The sequence below is a fragment of the Biomphalaria glabrata genome, chromosome 17 (assembly GCF_947242115.1).
Source record: "Biomphalaria glabrata chromosome 17, xgBioGlab47.1, whole genome shotgun sequence".
Classification (NCBI taxonomy): Eukaryota; Metazoa; Mollusca; class Gastropoda; family Planorbidae; genus Biomphalaria; species Biomphalaria glabrata.
The window spans coordinates 5,861,640-5,885,089 of NC_074727.1; the positions used below are offsets into that span (position 1 = coordinate 5,861,640).

At 38.5% G+C, this 23,450-nt stretch overlaps 2 protein-coding genes across 2 annotated transcripts in view; both read right to left on the bottom strand.

The window, feature by feature from the left end:
• LOC106078315 (germ cell nuclear acidic protein-like) overlaps window positions 1-6,388 on the bottom strand; it is a 29,281-nt gene extending 22,893 nt beyond the window's left edge. Inside the window, exon 1 of the mRNA XM_056015189.1 lies at window positions 6,192-6,388. Coding sequence (XP_055871164.1) covers window positions 6,192-6,194 — 3 coding nt within the window. The 5' untranslated portion in view covers window positions 6,195-6,388. The remainder of the gene's footprint in view (window positions 1-6,191) is intronic.
• Window positions 6,389-7,273: 885 nt separating this feature from the next.
• Window positions 7,274-22,360, bottom strand: LOC106053677 (achacin-like). The gene is made up of 9 exons (XM_056015185.1): window positions 22,201-22,360; window positions 20,589-20,828; window positions 18,648-18,804; window positions 15,583-15,684; window positions 14,309-14,440; window positions 12,949-13,026; window positions 10,689-10,800; window positions 9,030-9,115; window positions 7,274-7,914 (listed from the first exon to the last, which is right to left on the bottom strand). The coding sequence occupies exons 1-9, from the start codon at window positions 22,268-22,270 to the stop codon at window positions 7,326-7,328; spliced, it is 1,566 nt and encodes a 521-aa protein (XP_055871160.1). The 5' UTR covers window positions 22,271-22,360; the 3' UTR covers window positions 7,274-7,325.
• Window positions 22,361-23,450: the final 1,090 nt, after the last annotated feature.

Here is a 23,450-nt window from a genome sequence, read left to right on the forward strand (position 1 = left end):
TTAACCTCGCATGTCGAGTGACCGTTATTTGGTACGCATTGATCGGGCCACGGGTCGCGATGCATAAATTATGACCACATTTTTCATTATTGTTTCATTATCAGGAAGTGAAATAAGGAAAGAGAGAAAAAAGGTGTGTGTGGGGGGGGGGGATGAGAGTGAAGTCCCTTTTCAGACCTTGCGATCTATAGGGCAGATGATGTTAAAGTCATCTGTTTCTTTGGCTAACGGTCAGGGCAGGGCCTACAGATTGCGGGGCCCTATGAGAAACGGATTGCGCGGGGCCCATTCTGGGTAGAGATTAGGATAAGTGAAAATTAAGATTTTGTATTAGAAAATAAATTCGTCTTTGGATTTTATCCATTTATTATTATTATTTATTAAAATTTGCCTTATCATTACATTTTTATTAAATGGAAGCTGACAATGCCTTTATTTTTTAATCGCGAGTAGGATTGGCGTTTTCCATATTGAATGACACCGCGAAGTGACAATTTTGTCTGTTTTTAAGGAGATTTGCATGAGTTTTCAGAATATTTTAATAATTTCAGGAGATTTTCATAGCTTTTTCGTATATTATGCAATTTCAGGAGAATTCAAGAAACCCTTTAATAGTAAGTTAAAATGATCTAATTTAATAATTTGCAACTAGATTTTGCGCGGTTCCTATGAAAGTGAGGTACCCTGCAAATGGTAAACTAGCAGAGTGAAATGTGGCCAGCGCAACGACTAACCTTTACTTTCCGCAACTAAAGTCATGTACCTATTAGAGTTGGGCGGATTAAAAATCCCAGTCTTCAATGAGATTCGAACCCAGGATCCTAGGTTCGAAAGCCAAGCGCTTAACCACTCAGCCACCTCGCCTAGAGGGGAGTAGCTAGGTTGAATTTGTTTTGTTGGGTTTAATTAGTTTTATTTGACAATGTGCGTTTGTGTTTTTCGGAGATTCTTTTATTACATGCTGTTTGCGCGCTGGACTGTCGTTCGGACTTACCGATGGTCCCGGGTTCAAGCCCTGCCCGCTCCCACCCCCGTCGTACTGCGGGTGGCTTGGACTAGGAAGTACATTGTTTATTTTTTAGATCATACATCCGAAACATGGAAAACATTTTACAAAAACAAAAACAAAACTCTATGTGGTCTGCTTTTAAGAAAAAAATATCTTTCTTATGGGGGGGGGGGAATTACATATAGTTGAAAGTGAATTCATATTGTAAACTATGAAACTTAGTGACATGTTTTCATTTAGATATTGCCCGTTAGGTTCAATAATGGCCAAGGAGTGATAATTCAATTTGTGTCCATGAAGTAAACAATTGTAAATTTGGTTATTTCCCTTGGGGGTCTTCTTTTGTGTTTGTCTTAGGCAAACGTAGTGAAAACGAGACCAATCGTTACTGGTCAAAATCACCTTGACAGGAGTTTTAGTATTGAATTACGTCATCAATATTTGCTTTCTTAAGACTAAACGAATGCATACTATAGAGGAGCAGGTTTATGCCATAACCTATGACCCTCACTTTGAAAAAGAAAGGTCAAGAATGGCATGATGTGAAAAGTGCTTGTCGAAGTCTAGATCTAAGTCAAACAACGCTGACTCTTGAGAAAGGGATTATTTTTGTTGAAATATTTGTAAGCGTTTAGAAAAGAACTAGACTGTAAGCGACTTCAAACTTAAGTTGAATAAGTTCAAATCTCGATGTAGACTCGAGATTCTAACTTGGAGGTTGAACTTGATCTGAGTTGTGTTTGCTGGGCTGCTAAAGACAGAATGGAAACCTCCTCCCAGTTACCCCCTCTCACCATATGTCCACTAAATTGATCGGACCGAGACCAATAATCATAGAAGACTTGAACACTGACCAGTCGCAACCAGTGGGCAGTGGAAACCAATGGCTCGTTACAACGTCGCAAGTCATAAGAGAATTCCACAGTCGACACCGATATAGAGAGCATTCAGACATGCGTTTTTCTCTTATAAAGAAGCCCGACCAATTTTTCACATAAAAAAATTAATCAAAACCAATGTACAAATGCAAGACACTCTTAAATTATTTGTACATAACGCGCATTCGTTTATAGTTTAAATTAAATAGGAACACTTTTTAAATTACAAAGATATACACATTGGATGTTTTTTTTTGATATTTTGTTTTATCTGTACCCCATGCAAATGTACATCATCAATGATTGCTTCCTAGAAATGACAAAGCTATGGTGAACTTATTTTACTAGTTTGTCGAGATCTCTACGGAAGTTTCAATACTTTGTACTTAAAGTAGTTGAAAATTGGAAGATATAATAAGTACATTACTTTCACTTTCAGCTATCGCTTAGGCTGCTGGGCCGTTGGGCCACCATGCAAGATTTCTCGACTGTCTGTCTCCATTCCTCTCTTGTCTTTTTCCTTGGATAGAACCTCTTTCAATGGAAGGCCCGTCCATTCTTTTATGTTGTCTTCTCATCGCTTTCTCTAGCTTCCTCTGGTACTGTTCCCTGTAGGAAGATCTTTGCCAGCCCTGAGGACCTTGTGATGTGGCCATAGAGTTTTAGTTTGCGTTTTTTTGTTTTTTTTTACAATAGTTAGCAGGTCATCGTGGGGGTCCAACCGCAGTAGTGACCCTTTCTTTAATGTCTTCGTTTGTGATATGGTCTTTGAATGTGATACCTAGGATCCTTCTGTAGCATCTCAATTCTATTGCTAGGATCCTCCTCTCTAGCTCCGCAGTCAGTCACCAAGACTTACAAGCACATACGCGTGGTCGAGTGGCTAAGTGCGCTTGAACTTGGCTTGTCTTAGCTACCTAGAAGGGGGCTCGAGGTTCGACACCCGACTCGGGGAGAGTTGTGTTTACTGAGCGCCTAAAGGCAGCACGGAAAACCGACTCCTAGATACCCCCTTCCCACCCTACTGGTCCACAAATGAGATTGGACCAAAGCGCTCTGAGCATGCTAAAAGCGTGAAAGTAGCGCTATATAAAAGTTATAATAATAATATAAGCTTAACTTTGACATTTAATAAATAAAAAAACATTTTGAAATGGAAAGTCAATTCAGGAAGAAAAATTGTTTTTCTGGGTAGTAAATTGGATCCTCATCACCTTTTATCACTGTCCACCGTAACAGAGAAGGCCTGTTGGTTGAGTGGCATAGCATTTGGCTTACGAGCAAGGGGTTTATGGTTCGAACCCTAATCCATTTTAAATTTTGAGATTTTTAGGTCGACCCTGAGTCAACCGCACCATTAAAGGTACTGACATACGTTGGGGAGGGGGAAGTTATGGTTTATCGTTGTGCGGGCCACATGATGCCCTCGTTAAACATAGGTCAAAGAAACAAATAACCTTATCACCATTTGCCCCACAATTTCGCTAGATCTGAACCAGGAACACTTCTTCTTTTTTTTTTTTTACCTTTTAGAACAGGAACAATAATACCATCATTACATTGAAATCCTCTGCTCGAGACCTATGCTGTTTTTTTTATGTTCAGGAATACGCCTGCAATGTTTGAGAGCCCTCGGTTATATCAGCTGTTGAGATCAGACTAAGAACTTTATCTCATTTAAAGATTTACTGTAGTCATGGTACCACTGACACACAACTTAAGACCCTGTTGCGGCTGAAAAAGTAGTCCGGACTAAATCAAGGGCTTAAGAAAAGTGATATTGATGGATTATAAGTGCTGCAAGCATAAGATAACAAATGTCAACATACAGACACGAACACACTGACACACTGTCCCACAACACTCACACTCTGAACCAACTTCACACACACACATACGGATTTGCACTGACAAAAAAAACACAGAAGCACCCACAGACCCACAGACACAAGCACGTTAAGATTGAACAGCACCGATAATAAATACCCATGCGCACACAAAAGAAGTTCCTGATGGACATGTCGATGTGAAAGGCAGGTCAGACATGAATGCACTTTAACCTCTGATGACTGAGAAGTCTAGCCGAGCCAGTGAAATTCTGGCATGTATTTTGTAGATCAGTAATTATAATACAATGAATTTTTTTATTTTTTTTAACGAAACTCGACCCTGGCAGCGCCAGAGAATGAAAACTCGGTCGTTTTTTTGGTTCTTTTCCGAAGGCTAAGAATGACTGCAGTTGTTTTTTTTTTTGCATGTTTGTCTGCTTGTAAAATGTTTGACATGTTTCGGATGTTCCTTCAGAGCTGAAGATAATTTACTGCTTATTCCAAGCCTTCCGCAGGACGAGGGGGGATGGGAGCGGCAGGGTTTGAACCCTGGACCTTTGATACGTCCGAACAACGGTCCAGAGCGCAAACCGCACGACCAGGCAAACTCAGTTACGATCTGCATATTTTTCCGTACCTCATGCAGACAGGGGGACGTAGGCACGTCAAGTTTCAACTCGGTTTTTTTAAAATACTTTTTAACCCATGAAGAGGTTGCAAGCTAATAGAATGCAGCTTCGTGTTCCACTCTAGCCGCTCTAACACTTGAGTCACTGAGCCCTTTTATGCTTTTGACGCCAGGGAAATTTTGACCAGACTCAGGGCCGTAGACAATTAAGGACCCGGATGTTTTTGAAGCGCCTCACTAATACGAGGCCGAAATCAAAGGGAGAATACATTATCGATAAAATCGATACCTTCAATGCGATCAATGCAATATTGCATTACGAGTGAAGGGGGGGGGTGCGCCTGTGTGATCATTCATGTAATATAGTCTACAGATCGATACTTCATTCAATGAAAAATGAAACTACGTGAAAGATGTTAATAACGATACTGTAAAGCATTTTCGTTTGTTGTAGTATAGGTTGATAAGCGGAAGATAGAAGGAATTAAAGTGAAGGCGAATGAAGAGGCTGAGTAAAGGTGAGGAAACTGGAGCCGAGTATTATCATTGCTGCAAGAACAAGGGTGAACAGTATGGGGTCTTTGAGAACACGAGTGGGAGATCTGGGTTGCCTGTCTGCTTCATGACGAGTGTAAGGCTGGAGGGTTTTTATAATTAAGAACCTTATTGGAAAAGTAATACACATTTAACTAGTGGCATAGTGTTCGCGACCTAATTGGCTAATAATTTTTAAACTTATTTATAATAACTTTCTTGTAACATTAGCATGGTATGCATAGTTTTACATAAGCACCCAATATAAGCCAGGAAAGTATCAGAGACAAACAAGAGAGGAGATATGGATGTACATGATCAAGAATTGACATGCTTGCCTATGGCAAAAGACAGAGAGGAGTGGGGATGGACGGTCAGCAGATCACGTGTGTTGCCCCAAAGATCAAGCACACTAAGGAACAGATGAAGGTGAAGACAATTAACTCCCTTGCAATAGCCGAAAAAACACGTTATCTAAATGAGAGTCAATGTATCCCACGTATGATACTTCGTTTGTTCATTTTTGTCTTAAACCTATAATCTAGAACTATTACACGCAAGGATTAAACATATATCTTAAAGGCTTAAAAAGATATAGAGATAATGCAAAAAAAAAAATAATAATAAATAAATAAAATTTCTCCCCCTAGCTTATTAGCTTCAACGATAGTTTTTTTTTTTTTTTTTTTTTACAAATCAATTCCAAGCCCTAGAAGTAGGCTATTCCTTCGTTTTACTATGCCAAATGTTTTCTTAGAAAAAGATCGAAAGGAGTTTAGCGAATACGTGTGGGAGAACTAGGTTATTCTAATTAACACGTATGAACAGTCATTATAGCTATACCTGTGTTGTTCTGTTGCAAACTTTAATAAACATTCCTCTATCATTCTCACAGAGACTTTGATAGGGACTTCTTTCTCTTGTCCTACACATCACGTCACGATGTCATATAGGCCAACTCTAATTATAGGAAAAGATGGTGTAGAGCAGCGGTTCTCAACCTTTTAAGCTCGGCGACCCCTTTTTTACAATTCCTCACTTTGAAGCGACCCCCCCCCACACACCCCCTCACACACACAGCAATAGAGGAATAGACAAAAACAATCCATATTTTCGATGGTCTTAGGCGACCCCTGGCAAATCGTCACTCGACCCCCAAAGGGGTCGCGATGCACAGGTTGAGAGCCCCTGGTGTAGAGGCATACAAGGAAAGTTTGGGGATGTTGACTGATGTAGTGAAAACGAGAGGTCAGTCTTGATGGTCGATTAATGCAATAGAAATTAAAAAAAAAAGTAGAAATTCAGACACTTACCATTTTGATTTTTTTAATGGAAACTATTTTTTACAAAACTTTAAAGATTAATAAACACTATCCGATTCTTTCTGTGAGATCAGACTTGACAGGAGAAATAAACTTTCCTGAAGATATAACAAAATGAGAAATTTCCTAACACCCTCTTACAATTAGAACTGCGGACAAACAACGCCCGTAGAAATATGCCCTGATCGTCTGCTATTGTTAAATAGGGGAGTAAGAGGGAGAGGAGGGGGCGGTGAAAAAGGGGGGGGGGGGCTACCGTCTGCAGAAATGAGATCAACGCGATCGAGCAGACGTATTCTCTTTTTTTTTTCAACAGCAACAGTCTCTGAATGAACCGTTCGATGATTTAAAAAAAAGGGGGCACAATCGTCGTAACCTAAATAAAACAATAAATAGCAACCACCAAAATAAACATAATCGCTTGGTTCCCCATTTTTTTTTCAATAATAAAGCTTTGTGCGTGTGTGTGTGTGTGTGTGTTGTGGTGCAAGAGGAGGTCGATATTTATAGGTAAAGTAGGTCTTGATCAAATGTTTGGCTCTAAGCGATCAGGCCATGTAGACTAAATCAGTAGCTAGTTAAATATTGACTTTTTAAAACGAAGTTGAAACTTTTAAATATGTGCTGTAGGCCTATTATAGTATGAGGAGGTGTGTCCTCTTCCCTCTTCCAGATTTACATACATTAACTCTTTCTCTCCGTAATTATTTACCACATTCTGGTAGAATCAACGTTGGTATCGTCAGTTAGGAGAGAAAGAGTTAATGAGTAAATCAATGGCAAGTCATATTTGCAACGGAAAAAGAGTATTTTGTACATTTAAGAGGCGCGGTAGCTGAATGGTAAAGTACCAGGCTTCCGAACGATGGTTTAAAGACAACGAGGGTTAGCTAGAAGACAGAATCAATGTACGATAGATGCTTGAGACCCTGGCCGGCCAAACAAAATTGATAAAGTTCGCAGAAATTTCTTAATGGGCAATAAATGCGCATACGGTTACAGTATGTAAGCAGGGTCTTAGTCTTACCTAAGAAATAGAAGATACAATAAAAAAAAGGTATAAAGAATATGCATAATTTTATCATAATTTAATTTTGTCGCTCAATGCAAGTTAACACTCTGAGGTTACCAGACGTAATTTTCTATCATTCTGTCCACAGTCGACAATGCCCCTTCCGTCCAAAGAACTCGGTGATGCTTGGAGAAATCAGACCCCACCACGTACACCTCGTCCTGCTCTGATGGTCTCTGAACGACCGGGATGACATCTTCGTAGCGATACCCAGCCCTCCAGAGCGCGACGGCTCCCCCGAAGGGGTCAGAGTTCCAAAACTTTGAGAAGGCTCTTATAGGCTCGGGGATGTCATTGCGGTTGATGTTAAACGCCTGGGTCAGCTCGTCAATGATGGTGTCCAGTAATTCTTGGGAGACCTTGCCGTCCCCTGGTTCCGATCCGTTCACTAAGGGTCCGTTGGCGTTAAGTTTGGCTAGGAATTCGGTTTTGGAGTGGTCAGCGTAGCTGGCCATCATCACGTATTCTCCCGATTCATTCGAGCGACCCCAGTCGAAAAACTGGCTAAAGTGGAGATCTGAGTAGGTCACGTTGGCTTTGTTGGTGGCTAGGGTCCTCCACCAAGGCGTTGGGTAAGTTAGAAATACTTTACTCAAGAAGACAAGACGAACAGAATTCAGATGATCAATATATTTCTGCTCTCTGGAAACAAATAAACATAATGAAAATCTGAAGCCAGTAATGTACTTTAAGGTGGACCTATAGGATAGCTTGACTAAACACAACATTTACCATATATATTTTTATAGTAGCACTAGCCCAGCACTAGAGTACAATAATTAATTACAGAAGAGGATGAAGAGATTATATTGGAGGCGCTGTGGCTGAGGGGTAAAGCTCTTGACTTTCAAATCTGGGGTAATAGGTTCGAATCCAGGTGAAGACTGATTTTTTTTTTATTTCAGGATCTTTGGGTACCTGGCATAAATTTTTGGGAAAAGTAAAGGCTTTTTGTCGTTATGGCAGTCACATGACACCCTCGTTAACCCTGGGCCATAGAAACCTTCATCATCAGATCGCAAGGTCTGAAAGGGGAACTTTACTTTTTTTTTCTTTTATGAAGAGAATAGTGAAAAAATATTATATGCCCAACCAGGACTTGACCAGGGCGAAATCGCCTAGTAGTGACCCTGAGTGACGAAGCGGGTCCTGATAATTCTAGGATGGCTGCGTGGTCGTGTGGTATGGGCTCTGTGCTCTCGATGGTCCCGGGTTCCAACCCAGCCCGCCGCCACCCCCCTCGTCCTGCAGTAGGTTTGGATGTGATCATCTTCAAATCTGAGGGAACATCTGAAACGTAAAGACTAAACAAAATGAAATTAAACATGGTAATGTCAGATATTGGAGGCGCGGTGGCTGAGCGGTAAAGCGCTTGGCTTCCGAACCGGGAACCAGGGTTCGAATCCTGGGATTTTTAATTTTGGGATATTCGGGCGCCTCTGAGTCCACCCAGCTCAAATGGGTACATGACATTAGTTAGGGAAAAGTAAAGGTGGTTGGTCGTTGTGATGGCCACATGACACTTTTGTTAACCGTAGGCCACAGAAACAGATGACCTTTACATCATCTGCCCTTTAGACCACAAGGTCTGAAAGGGAAACTTTACTTTACTTTTACTAATGTCAGATATTAGCCCGTTACCTGCTAGTGGATGTGGCCGGTTCGGAGTGCTTTTATCTTGTGTAATAACAAAAGAATTTGTAATGAACACGATATTAAAAAAAAAAAACAAGCTTAAGCTTTAAAAATGAATTTACCTGAGAGGACTCCAATTAATTTTTTGAAGAGCGAATTTCGGCAAGGCCAGGACAACTTTTTGAGCACATACTGTCTCGTTCGTGGGCTGGTGAAGAAGATGGAAGTGAGTGTCAAACAATAGCACATAACAAGAGTCTCAAGTACTGGTACTTGCTATCAATATAGGTAGGCTTCAAGATGTACATTTAAAAATAAAGATAGTAAAATATTGTCAGGATTGTTAGTATTACATATATAAGTGCACTGTATGTCGTGTCGTTCCCGTTAGTTCCTTCCAAGGAATTTGAAGAATGCTTGTCCAGCTCTTTGGGATTTTGCATACCGATGTAAGAATGCAGGAATTCCATCAATGTTCAATATCTCTTATCGAGATTGCTATCAAACCCATAGTTTAAAGAATTAGTCTATAATTTATTTTTTTTTATTAACAAGAGCATCATATCATAAGCATTTGGTAACGTTCAATATTTTAAAAAAATATTGTAAAGGATAAAATAAGGCATAGTAAAAGGGACAGAATAATAATTTTTATTAGCTTTATTTTGTTTGTATTGTCTCCCCTTAATTAGCAGCAGGCCAAAATAAGTTTAAAGAGATTTATCATTGTATGCAACTTTATGGTCTAGTCCGGCGCCTCCAGAGTATGGAGGTCACGTCTAGTCTCGATAAAAATCAGCAAACAGAAGGGCATTAAACAAAAATTTGGTCCTAGTTCTTTAGAATTTGTGTATGATGGTTTATTGTTTTCTACAAAATTTCTACATCATATCATTAAGACGTTGCTTCACATAGAAGATAATATAATCCTACGGGTATTCTTGTGATAACCAAGTCGCGCATGTTAATAAAATACTTTTAAAAAATTTTAATCAATTAATTTTCAAGTAGCTTCCCTTTCAGACTTACAATCTATGGGGCAGATGTTGTCAAGGACATCTGTTTCTTTGGCCAGTGGTTAAAGAGCAGGGTGTCATGTGGCCAACACAACGACCAACCGCCTTTATTTTCCCCAACTAAAGTTTGGTACCCATAAGAGCTGGGTGGACTCAGGGGCGCCCTAAAAATCCCGAAATTCAAAATCCCAGTCTTCATCCAAGATTCGAACCCAGGATTCCAGGTTCGGAAGCCAAGCGCTCAACCACTCAGCCTTCTCGAATAAGAAATGTGCCCAGTGGGAAGCGTGGTCAAGAGGCTAAGTACACTTGAACTTGGCTTGGCAACCTATGAAGGGGGCTCGAGGTTCGAGCAGAGTTGTGTTTACTGGGCGTCTGAAGGCAGCACGGAAAAACCTTCTCCCAGATACCCCCTCCCCCCCCACTGGTCCACAACTGAGATTGGACCAAAGCGCTCTAAGCATGCTATAAGCATGAAAGTAGCGCTATATAAAAGCCATAATTTATTTATATATTAATGGGTTTGTAATTAAAGAAAAATGAGTGTTTAATTGTGTTGTTTTTTTTAAATCATTGGCTTATGAGTGTATTGTCTTCACTTTAGAAATGCTCATCACTTCAAATACCTTCAACTTAATTCACTTTTGGACTTAAAGAACGCCACAGGATCTGCGCCTATGATTAAAAAAAAATAAATCTATCACTTCGTCCACTAAGAACATTAAAAACCTGACATCACTTTTTAAAACCAATTTTTTTTTTTACCAAGTTCGTAGTAACACCATCGGCGGTCTCCGTATGCTGGAATAAAAGATGGTAGCCATCAGACTGTCTGTCAGATACAGACATCAGCCGTCGATTGTAGGTCAGTTTATGTCTACCAATGGTAAACAAATACATGTATTAACACATTTTAAGTAGAAATGTATTCTTTTGCATACTTTTTTAAAAAATTAAATATAACAATAAACATAATTAGAGTGAAAATTAACTTTTATTTTTAGAGTGACAGTAGTTACGCTGAGGTGGTCTATTGTAGTCAAACTGAATTTGATTGGACCAATAAAAAAATCTTATCTTATCTTATCTTATCTTATAACATCTATCAGAACTAGTCATTTCTATGTCAAGATAGTAAAATAAATTTCCCCTTTCAGACTTTGCGATCTATAGGGCAGATGCTGTTAAGGTCTTCTGTTTCTTTTGCATACGGTTAACGAACAGGGTGTAATGTGGTCAGTACAATGACTAACCACCTTTACTTTCCCCAATCAAAAGTCAGATACCCATTAGAGATGGGTGGACTCAGAAGCGCCCTAAAACTCCAGAATTTCGAAATCCCAGTCTATATGGCACGATAGAAATTCCTAATTAAAATGAAAAAAATAGCAAAGAAGCCATTTGAAAGGCAAGAGAAAGAGACGCCCATATTGTCTTATGGAGTGTTATGGAGTGTTATGGAGTATTATGGAGTGTTATGGAGTGTATATGCATGATGCCTCCAGGAGTAACGCTGAAGGGATGGGATTGTTTTGAAGTCTGACTCGATTTAAAATGGGATTTTAAACAAAATCTAACACACTAGGAAAACCACGTTGTTATGGTCTCTAATCGCTGGGTGTTCTTTCTTTCTTTCTCAAAGTCTGCATTACGACAAATCTGATCACATTTCATCATTCTCACTTCATAACCACCAACCAATCAGTAACCTCTTCTCACATTAACCTTGGAAACACACATACACACCAGCCATATCACGAGATCCTTTTTCGCAAAGACTTTCAGCAGGGAATAGTACCAGGGGAAAAAAAGAGAAGCAGACCAAAGAAGCAATGGGAGGAGAACATTAAGGAATGGACGGGCCTGTCTATTGTAGAAACTCTAATCCTGGCTAAACACAGACAGGAATGGACGGGCCTGTCTATTGTAGAAACTCTAATCCTGGCTAAACACAGACAGGAATGGACGGGCCTGTCTATTGTAGAAACTCTTATCCTGGCTAAAGACAGACAGGAATGGACGGGCCTGTCTATTGTAGAAACTCTAATCCTGGCTAAAGACAGACAGGAATGGACGGGCCTGTCTATTGTAGAAACTCTAATCCTGGCTAAAGACAGACAGGAATGGACGGGCCTGTCTATTGTAGAAACTCTTATCCTGGCTAAAGACAGACAGGAATGGACGGGCCTGTCTATTGTAGAAACTCTAATCCTGGCTAAACACAGACAGGAATGGACGGGCCTGTCTATTGTAGAAACTCTAATCCTGGCTAAACACAGACAGGAATGGACGGGCCTGTCTATTGTAGAAACTCTAATCCTGGCTAAACACAGACAGGAATGGACGGGCCTGTCTATTGTAGAAACTCTTATCCTGGCTAAAGACAGACAGGAATGGACGGGCCTGTCTATTGTAGAAACTCTAATCCTGGCTAAAGACAGACAGGAATGGACGGGCCTGTCTATTGTAGAAACTCTAATCCTGGCTAAAAACAGACAGGAATGGAGAAAGACGGTTGACAGTTCATCTGAGATGCTCCAACGACCCAACAGATTAAAGGCCAGATAAAGATATAAAAAAAGTATCTACAGTAAAGTAAAAATTGCATGATCTTCAGTCTTAGAGATTAAACAAAACTCCTAGACATAAATAAAGTACATATAATGCAAGACACAAATTTTCGTTTCATAAAACTCTATTATCGGCCAGTCTATATTTATTTATGTCTATGTTTGGTAAACATTCAAAATAAAAAAGTTTTAGCAATAAAAAGTGAACTGTTCGAACCTCTCGACAAATCGGGGCCGATCGAACTTCGCACTTTACTCTATATGTTGAGAGAAAAAAACAATGAGTACGATGAGGTCAAGTGTGATGGGAATGGCGACATAAAAAAATGAGCAGGAAAACTGGAATCTGGACACACGTGGTACCGACCAAGGTAATCAAACCCAAGACGACAGACAAAAAGGCAGACAAAGACAGTGTCTAAGGAACACAAAGAAGAACGTTTTTAAAGTCTTACTTGTCGTTTGTCTTCAAAAACTTCCGGGTCAAGCGTCGAGGTATGGACGACATCCCTAGGCGTACGGTGGAAATCTCCCTTGAAACAAGAAAAACCATTTTTAAAAAATATTTAAAAACAGACAATAACTACTTTATACAACTTATAATGCGATTGTTTTTTTTTTATCTCTTAATATCTAATAAATGTTAGATAAATAAACAATGGCATATTTTTTTACCCCTCCCCCTCCCCTTTCCCCCTTGAGAAAGAATCCTGTTTAATCGAATGTATAGATTGAAAGTCTGTAATCTATACGATAAGAAAATATAGATCTACTACACTTTATAATATTTCAATGATAGCTCTTTAAATCTAGACTTGGAGGACGATGACGCAAAATTTTGCCAAAGATTAATTTTTTAAACTCTTCAAGGAACGCGGAAATACGTATAGTCCGTTTAATATAAATATTTTCTAGTTCTCTAGCCAAATTTAATTTTGTTCTTTTTTTTTTTTTTTACTTTGAAAAATTAGAAGGTCCAATTAGCGTTTTCCCCAATGTGGCTAACGAGCTAGTAACTCTTTCCCAACGATATGCATCAACTGTCAAATTTCTAGAAAAAAAAACTTTTAGAGCCGTTTTCGAGATCTGTGTTCACCCACCCAGGTTCTTGTTTGTTACGAATAGAACAGAGGTATTTTAAAAGCCACACAGCAATAGACAAAGAAATGCATTAATTCCTTTAAGGAAAAACAAAAGTAGAAGTAAAGCAAATGAAGAGAATTCTTAAGGAGTTGCTAGTCAACGAATTCAAATAATCCAATTCGAAAATGAATTAAGATTGCAAAACAATTCAGTGCTGTTTAAAGCACGTGCCAAGATTACAAACGCCATAGTAGTTATAATAGTGCAGCACATGTAAAAAAAAAAAAGTTCCCCCTTTGAGACCTTGTGGTCTATAGGGCAGATGATGTAAAGGTCATCTGATTCTGTGGCCTACGGTTAACGAGGGTGTCATGTGGCCAGCACAACGAGCAACCGCCTTTACTTTTCCCCAACTAGTGTCAGGTACCCATTAGAGCTGGGTGGACTAAGAGGCGCCCGAAGATCCCGAAATTAAAAATCCCAGTCTTCACCAGGATTCGAACCCGGGACCCCCAAGCGCTTTACCGCTCAGCCACCGCGCCTCCTTCAGCACATGTAGCCAGTTTTTAATTAACGCACTAAGATCAACAAAATTACTACAATTACTTTCTGAAATATTCCTTTTGATGGTAAAGATGGATAAAAGGAAGTTTCCCCTTGCGACCTATAGGGCAGATGATGTAAAGGTAAGTCCCTTGGGTTTTCTGGGGTTTTATATTTGTATCTACTTACTTGTCATGGTATAGTTCTGTTTCCCATATACAAAGTGAGCAGTCCAGATCCACCAGGCTTTCAAATTTACTCAAAGCTTTTACCATCTCTTTCCCATCGGGTGTGGCAATACCAACCAGGGCTTCACTTGGGCTGAGACAGGCATGAAAAAACTCTAGCATTAACCTACTGTTTAATTAGCGGGCATTATGCTAGTAGATAAATATGTAGGCCTATTAAAAATTTAAAAAGTTAACATTTAAATTACGAGTAAGATTATTTAAAAAAGCGTTATCGTATCGTAGATACAAATCAAAATTTAATAAAGGGGAACTCGTGCTTCAGATAAGGCGGGACTTCGGACAGAGGGATTGGTGAAGAGCCGACGCCTCATCCTGGATAAAAGCCTTTCCTTGGTCAAGAGGTCCATAATAGGGAACCGGACGTTCTCGGACCTTAAGGACATCTGATTCAGGTGTGGGGGGGGACGAATGGACGTCTGGCACGCCACACTAGCTACGCCACTGATTGCACTATCTTGCCCCCAATATCCATTAAAACCCTGATGTTCAATATAGTTGGTTATTTATTTATGGCACATAATCACAATCTAGTTGACACTGTGCATTTTCCTTTATAGGGCTTTTCATCGTTAATTATGTTATTAGAAATTTTCACGATAAACTTAACAATGTCAAGGACGCTAACTTTAAACTTTGTTGCTGCCAACTAAACAAAACAAAAAAAAAAAAGAATCGAGCTTTACTAGTGAGCCATATCTCAAGCATTTCTGTACTTTTTAAAAATCATAGCATCTCTCAGCACTTCCTTTACTTTCTACACCCGATTCACCAAAAAGCAAGTTATTTATAGATTTTTTTCCCGCCATGAATGAAAAATCTCCAATTTACAATGATTTGCTTTTTATTTACATTTTAATTGTTAAAATCTAGTTTACATCACCAATACATCCTTTTTAAAACAATAAGTGACATGAAGCAATGTAGGGGTAACATAATGGGGAACTAGGAGAAAATAAAAAAAGAAAGGTTGGAAAAGATTTTAAAATAGACAGACAAAATAAACAACATCGAAGAGGCTATGTTAGGAATTTCTTTTTTTTTTTCCCTCCCCCCTGCTTTTTATTATTCACTCGGACAGTTGTCCTCATATTTAGGTCACTTTTAAAGACGAATTATTTTTCGCACCCGGTCCCATTTACTACTTAGTCTAGTTAACAACTAAAATATAGCAAGATATGTAAAAATGGAATGTCAATAAAAAGAGATATTTACGGTATTTCGTAAAGCTTCCTGCCACTAGTGGTATTAAGTGATTCAAGAATCTCCTCTGTCAACTCATCACCATTGAAACCAGTCAGCTTCTCCAGATAGTACCTGGTGAACAGTAAAAAGTACATTACTATACTACTATGGTAATAGCTGGGTGACGAGCAATGCGCTATAATAATAGTACCACCAGGCTAACAAAACGCAATACATTTGAAATCTTGGCCAGTTGGATTAGTATTAAGTAGGGACGGTTCCCCAAGCGAACTATGTGGCCTCATTCAGTCGTGAAATGACTATGGATACTCTCATAGAAATGAGATGAATGCTTAATCATTAGCCTAAGGCTAGAACGCTGTTGTCCCTATCCCCCCCCCCTTTTTTTTTCAAGCAGCTGAACTGAAAGAACGGCAGAAACATTCAGTTAGGGGTCAGCGACATCGTATGTTCTGTGTGACGAAGGCTACCTAAGGTGTCACCGGATCCTGATTTTTCCTTAGGGTTGACTCCCATAGGATTTTTCATGTTTTGGTAACCTCCGTAGGGTAGCGGAGGTTTAGAGACTTATATTTCCGAATCAGCCCACGGGGTCATCATTAAAAAGACATTATTGAAAGTCTTAAGTGTAAGTTGCAAACAGTTCTATTCAGCTCAGCAATATATGCATAAAGTGCACTCTAAACATTATCTATCTAATGCTGTTTTAGTGAGATAATGTTTCTATAGATCTTTTGATACTTTTTCACTTTTTTTCTTGATAGAAAAGTTTCCTGCCCCTACTTCAAGCAAGTCTACACAGGTAACTTGCTTATAGATCGAATCTTTTTTCAGACTGCGGAATGATTCAGCTTTTTTTTTTCTCTGATTATTATAAAACTAAACAACGCAAAGCGTATTTAATTTGAGCTTTAATGTGGCTCAGTAAACGTCTGGAACAAAACATTGAGCTGCTTTTAGGAAAATTCTTAAAAAGTTTAACTCACAGATCCAGGGGAAAACTGGGAGTTTTAATTTCGGGATCTTTGAGCGCTTCTGAGTCCACCCAGCTCTAATGGGTAGTTGGGTACCTGACATTAGTTTGAGGACAGTTGTGGTGATTATGTTTTGTATATAATATTGGAAACGGCACTTCATAGAACCTGGGTTGTAAGACTTAAAGAATTCTATGTTTATTTATTAATTTTACTATTATTTCATTGGTCCATTGGTTGAGACAGAGTGACAGCGCTTGGAGTTTGTTATTGTTGTTGTTAGAGGCCTGCGTTATGGAGCCTAGTGGTACGATATGAGTACTATAGAAGTCAGTTTTAATAATTATGTGTATATTGAGTTAGTTAACGTTTGATGCGTTGTCCTCAGCTACAGATACCCTGATTTACTTTTATTAAAGTTATACTTTTGTTGTTAATTCACCTCTGGCGTCTCTTGAGTTATTGAAAGAAGTTTTACTAGTACGTTATATGTGTCAAGTATAATTAAACTATAATCCCAGTAAGGAGTTCACAACAATCACAACAGTGCTTTTTTTTTTTGTAAAAATAAATAAATAAATAAAATAGGTGCCGGTACTCAGTGATGGATTGCCTAACTTTTAACTACTAATAAATTATAATAAATTAAAAAAAAAAACACGTTAAAAATACAAGAAAAGTAATAATTTTTCACCACATTAAAAAGGGTGCCGGTACGCCGTACAGATGCGTACCGTCACAAAAAAAGCACTGGTTGGGGAAAAGTAAAGACTCACAGACCTATACATATTAGCCTATATCTATACTGGACTTCGAGATCTTTTAAAATCACAAAAGAAATGTGAAAAAAAAACACTTAAAAAGCTGAAACAAGATGTTGTTTTGTACAGTAGTTATTAGAAGCAAATTTTTTTTCAACGATAACACATGGGCGTACCCGGGGAAAGGGGGGGGGGTCGGAATTTAGTGACTGATTTTTCGCTTTGATTTTGTTTATTTAACTGAGATTTTAATACTAAACCATCACTTGCCCAGCAAAGCCAAGGGGGTTTGTAGGTGAAAAACCCCTACCAGGGGGTTTTGCAATTAAATCCCTTCTATAAAACAAAAACAAAAAAAAAAAAAAAAATGCAAACAACAATCCCTAAATTTCAAGAGCACAATTAAGGAAGATTTTGATTTTCCGAAATTTACGATAAAACCCCCATTTTAATATTGTTATAAACTTGGTGGTGGCACAGAGAGGGGTAGTGGTGTGTGTGTAGTCAGACGACGCAAATCGCCCCAGGCCAGCGCTAGACGAGCGGTCAACCGTGACGAGTTACGACTGTCAGCCGAGTCGAGTGTCAACAGGACAGTTCGGGAAGGACCGCCGTCGTGAACAAGAGCTCAGGAGCGTCACGAGAGTTGTAGTCATCTGACCACCTAGAAACGTCGAGCGGCGTTCTGTCCGGTTCGAGAAGGCTAGTAGGGACCCTATATAAGAGCGGAGGCGACGCAGTCAAGACGGTTCAGAGAGCGGGTTCACGACAGGAGTTCAGAACACGGTCGATTACAGCACAGTTCAACGGTGTGGTTCTGTACGGAGCATTACGACGGTTCAGTGCGGAGTACTGTCAAGTACAGTTGAGACGAACGGCGTCTTGATCTTGGTCTGTGATCGAGTCTGACACAACGAGCCCAAGTGTGTGAAGTCAGTCCTGAACTGTTGAACCCAGTGCAAGCCCGGAACGAGACGGAGAGGCCAGTGCAAGACTTGATACGGCGGAACGGTGTTATCGGAGAGATATTTTTTATCGCAGAGCTATTTGTACTGTTCTACGTGCTGCCTATTGTACAGTATTGGCTGTTATTTATGAATATTAAACCTTTACGTTATTTTGGAGCCCTGACTTGTCAAGTTCTTTAAGTTGGTGGTGTATGGTGCAGTTTGCAGAGAGCCTGGATAGTGAGATTCGTAACAATATTAAAAAAAAAAGCAAATTACACACTCAAAATTCTGATATAATAAAAATAGTAAAGATCCTTACACGGCCTAAACTTACTGTATATTTCGGGACGACCCCTTGTTGCACTATGTTATTTTATGCGTAATTTTACCTCACTAGTCTCCCCTGATTAGCCTTCTCCTCTGGACTCAGTTGAAACGGGACACTTTCGCTGAGCATTTCTTTGTAGGTCAGGCTGTTTCCTCGGATGTAGTACCTCGCGTCTGACAAATTGGAGCGGATCTCATTGAAAGGACCGTACGACAGGCCTGGAGACCAATGTGGACAAAAGTCTTTTAAAGCCTTCTACATACTTTTCATATAAATTAATATAGATTTAAATAATTACATTTTGAATAAAAAAAAATTTCCACCAGTGTCTTTGCTTACTGAGAAAGTCAATAATGGAATGGATTTTGAATTATGTGTTGATTAAAGGAGACTTTTTGCGTATCATCATTGAACGACTTGTCAATTTGTCATTATTTTAGTCATTAAAAAAATTATTTTTAGTATATTTTAGCTTACTATCTTAGAACGACTTTGTCATTACGTCATTATGCTAGTCACATAGACATATATATATAGACTGGACGATAAAGTAAAAATTATTATGGGAAACATTTGGGAAAAGATAAGTTTGTATGAGTTATACAGCAGTTATGAGCAGTGTAAAATTAAAAGTATTTATAGTTGTTGTTTTTTTCAGCCATAACCTATATAATTGATAGAACCCCTTCTGTATTATTATATCTCTAATCGTGCCTACCAAATCTATTAAATTTACATAATTAAAATAATTATAAATAGTTTTAAATACTAGATTTAGATCTAGTCTATATAAATAGGCCTACTATAGTAAAAAAATACTACTTACTACTAGTACTATACTACTAGTACTATACTACTATACTATAATTGTAATCTGTATTGTCTGTATAGTCTAGTCTATAGTTAGTATATAAATAATCTAGGACTAGATTGTCACTAGATCTATAATCTATACCTATACTAGATCTAGTCTATAGTCTGCATGCATAGATGATAGACTGACTAGTTTAATAGTTAGTAGTAAAAAGTATGAAAAGTATTAGACCTAGTTATTACAAATATTAGTCATATTTATTAGATTTAGATCTATCAATATTAAATTAGTCACAGTCACAGTGATACTGAATTATTCTGACTTACTGAAACTGAAAGTTACTGTGTATAATATTCAATTTTTTTTTCAACCTTTAGAATTTATCCTTGGCCTATCGTACTACGAACATTAGAGCACGTTCTGCTAATTTTCTTTGACTTTTTTGACTAAAAACTAATTCTAACAATTTGAATCGATAAGACGACCGCCATACATTAATAAAGAAGCCATGTCAACAAACATAGATCCACATCACAAACCTATATATATATTTGCCTATGTCTATGATTATGAAACAAAGGCAAAATATTGGGAATATGGCAGTTTTGTATTTTTCAAAACTAAAGATCATAATTATATATTGGCTGAAATGTTAGTCCTAGAATTTATAGCTCAATTGCCGCCATTTTTTTTTTACATAGATAGAGTACATAAAACATATTTGACTTCCCCCAAATAAAAATAACTTCCTACTTCCAGTCTATATTTATTTATGTCTATGGTTAGTCATTAAATATTTTTTTTAGTATATCATCAATGCAAGTAACAGTGGCGTAGCTAGGGATTTGGGGGCTTGGGATGCTTGACCTCTTTAGGGGCCCCTGCCTTTTCACATTCAGTTTTCTTTGATAGAAGTCATATCAAATATCATTATTATACGTTATTTAGCTTATCATTAATCGAAATCATTAAGCTAATCATTAATGGTAGTCATTTAGCTAATCATTAATGGTAGTCATTTAGCTAATCATTAATGGTAGTCATTTAGCTAATCATTAATGGTAGTCATTTAGCTAATCATTAATGGTAGTCATTTAGTAAATCATTTAGCTTTTCATTAATGGAAGTCATTTCAGTGGTCATGAATGTAAGTCATAAGAGTTTTAATTGGGCACTAATCTATGCTACCTAATTCATCCATTAGCTGAAACACGGTGGAGTGCACTTCTTTGTAGAATCGCATCCCACCCATTTCCAGCAGGACGTCCGACATGCCGGACAGTGTGGCGGTGTACAGACGTCCACCCACGCGGTTTGAGAACTCGAACAGCTCAATGTTCAAGTTTTTGTTCCTCAGCTTGTACGCAGAGTAGGATCCAGCAGGGCCGGCTCCAACAATAGCGATATCTACGCTCCTCGAACATGGCTCTGAAATGTGATAGTGTTGAAAATTAGCATTAGTGTAATTCATGCATCGTATTCCATCCAACCATCCCATTAATCCATCAATCAATCCATTTATCCATTCATGTTTATCTATCTATCTATCTATCTATCTATCTATCTATCTATCTATCTATCTATCTATCTATCTATCTATCTATCTATCTATCTATCTATCTATCTATCTATCTATCTATCTATCTATCTATCTATCTATCTATCTATCTATCTCTCTTTCTCTCTCTCTCTCTTTCCGTCTATCTATCTATCTATCTATCTATCTATCTATCTATTTATCTGTCTGTCTGTCTTTCCGTCTGTCTGTCTGTCTTTCCGTCTGCCTGTCTGTATATCCATCCATCTATAAAAAAAATCGCAGCAACTTTGGCAAATTGACATATAAATTAAATACTTGTTGTTCAGGGTCTGCTTAAAACCAACGCTATGATGGGGAATAAGACGCTGACCACGACTTTCCTTCTTTCTTCTCTGTGCTAATTAATTGTAGTCCCAAAATCCGTAGGTACATTATTACTAAACTTATTTGACATTGAAATATAAGTGTTTGATTTGGTTTTACTGTATCGTCAATATCTTAATAAAGTAAAAATTACTTTGTTTTAGATTTTTTGAAATTAATTTATTTACATAATGGTCAATAGAAATGTGTACAATCTTTACAAAAAAATTAATCGTCTTTGATAATTTTAGAAGCTAACAAACTGTCAACATCTTAAGCAACGAATCATTTAAGGCGAAGATATTATATATCAATTCTTAAGGAATAGGTCAAAAATCTAAAAACTTCTGGGTCCACATATAAAAAAAAAGTAAAGTTCCCCTTTCAGACCTTGTGGTCTATATGGCAATTTTTTTTTTTGGGGGGGGGGGGATCTCTGACTTTTGGCCTAAAATTCAAAAAGAACAGAAAGCACTAAACATGTTCTTCAAGCATGGAGAACAGCGAGAATTTTGGATGCAATAGTTGCATGAAAAGGGAACGGAGGTTGAGTGGTAAAATTCTTAGCTGTCCAGGGATCGAATCCCTCTTAAGATTTTTAGTTTTAAGTTCTTTAGGGCGCCTCTGAGTCTAACCAGCTATGATGGGTACCTGACATAATTTAGGGAAAAGTAAAGGCGGTTGGTCATTGTGCTGGCCACATGACAACCTTGTTAACCGTTGGCCGCAGGAAAAAACTGACCTTAACATCATCTGCCCCATAGATCGCAAGGTATAAAAGGGGCTGCTATAGTTACATGAAAGATGCAAGCCAGAATGGAAAAAAAAACATTCTATAACAGCATGGACTCAAAGAATACAAAGTTAACAAAAAGTTTATGTCGCATATTGTTTTACCTTGAGCAAATATCGCGAATATGCACAGGCCAAGACAGACAACTCTTGCTAGTTCGTGCCTACCATCCATGTTGTTGTCTGGGCAAGGCAGTGTGATTCTTGCCCCTGATTGAACTAAGAGTGATGAAGGTGCACTTGTTGAAAAAAGTAATTACCACGTTGGTCACTAGAAACAGACCGAGGCTGATATATAATCATTAGTCTCGCTGAAATGTGGTCAATATTGCTGATGGTGTTCTATTAACTTTAAACGATACAACTTGCAGGGGCGTTGAACTAATACTTAAGGCCCCCCCCCCCCCCCCAAAAAAAAAATATATATATTAGCTTTGTGTGACATTGGCGTTGCTTCAACTTGCTTGTACGCTTAGAAACGTTCTGTCGATTCATAGAGTTGATTAGAGGTAAAGGTCTGCATCTAGCTAACCTATTATAGCTTTTATATAGCGCTACTTTCATGCTTATAGCATGATCAGAGCGCTTTGGTCCAATCTCATTTATGGACCAGTGGGGGGAGGGGGTATATGGGAGGAGGTTTTTCCGTGCTGCCTTTAGGCGCTCAGTAAACACAACTCTACTCGAGTGGGTGTCGAACCTCGAGCCCCCTTCATATGTAGCCAAGCCAAGCCAAGATCATACGTACTTAGCCTCTTGGCAAAGCTTAGACATTGGGCCTAAATGTGGTACGTTCATTAGTAATATAAATATTATATAATATAAATATTATAGTAATATAATAGTTGATAAAGTAGGTTAACAGTTCCTTAAATAAGTAGGTTAACTGCTAAAATTAGCTTCACAATTAACCATAGCTGAATTAAAATTGATGAATGCGGACCTACTAAAAGGTTCCCATTTTTATATCCTCCTCTTCCTCCCGAAACTAGGGAGAGTCTAAAGAAACAGTGGTGCATGTATTGCAAGAGTGTCCACTGCTCCCAGAACAAAGGGGTAATGTATTTGTAGTGTCGCTTGACCTGTATGAGAATCGAGGCGCTACGCCAAAGAGCAGTTTATCGCCAGGGCACTGGCCAAAGACTTCCTGTCCAGCTGCCAGTCAGGTGTCACTCCTTAAGCCAGAAACATCCAATCCATTGGGTTGTTATGTTTGGTGATAAGCTCACTGACTTGCGTGCAACTAACACGTGACTCACATTAGAGGATAGTAGCGTTTGTTTCAAAGAGTTCTCTCGTTTTACAGTAAGTTTGGACAGGAAGAGGAAGTCAGGAAGTGTTTTCTAACGGACAGC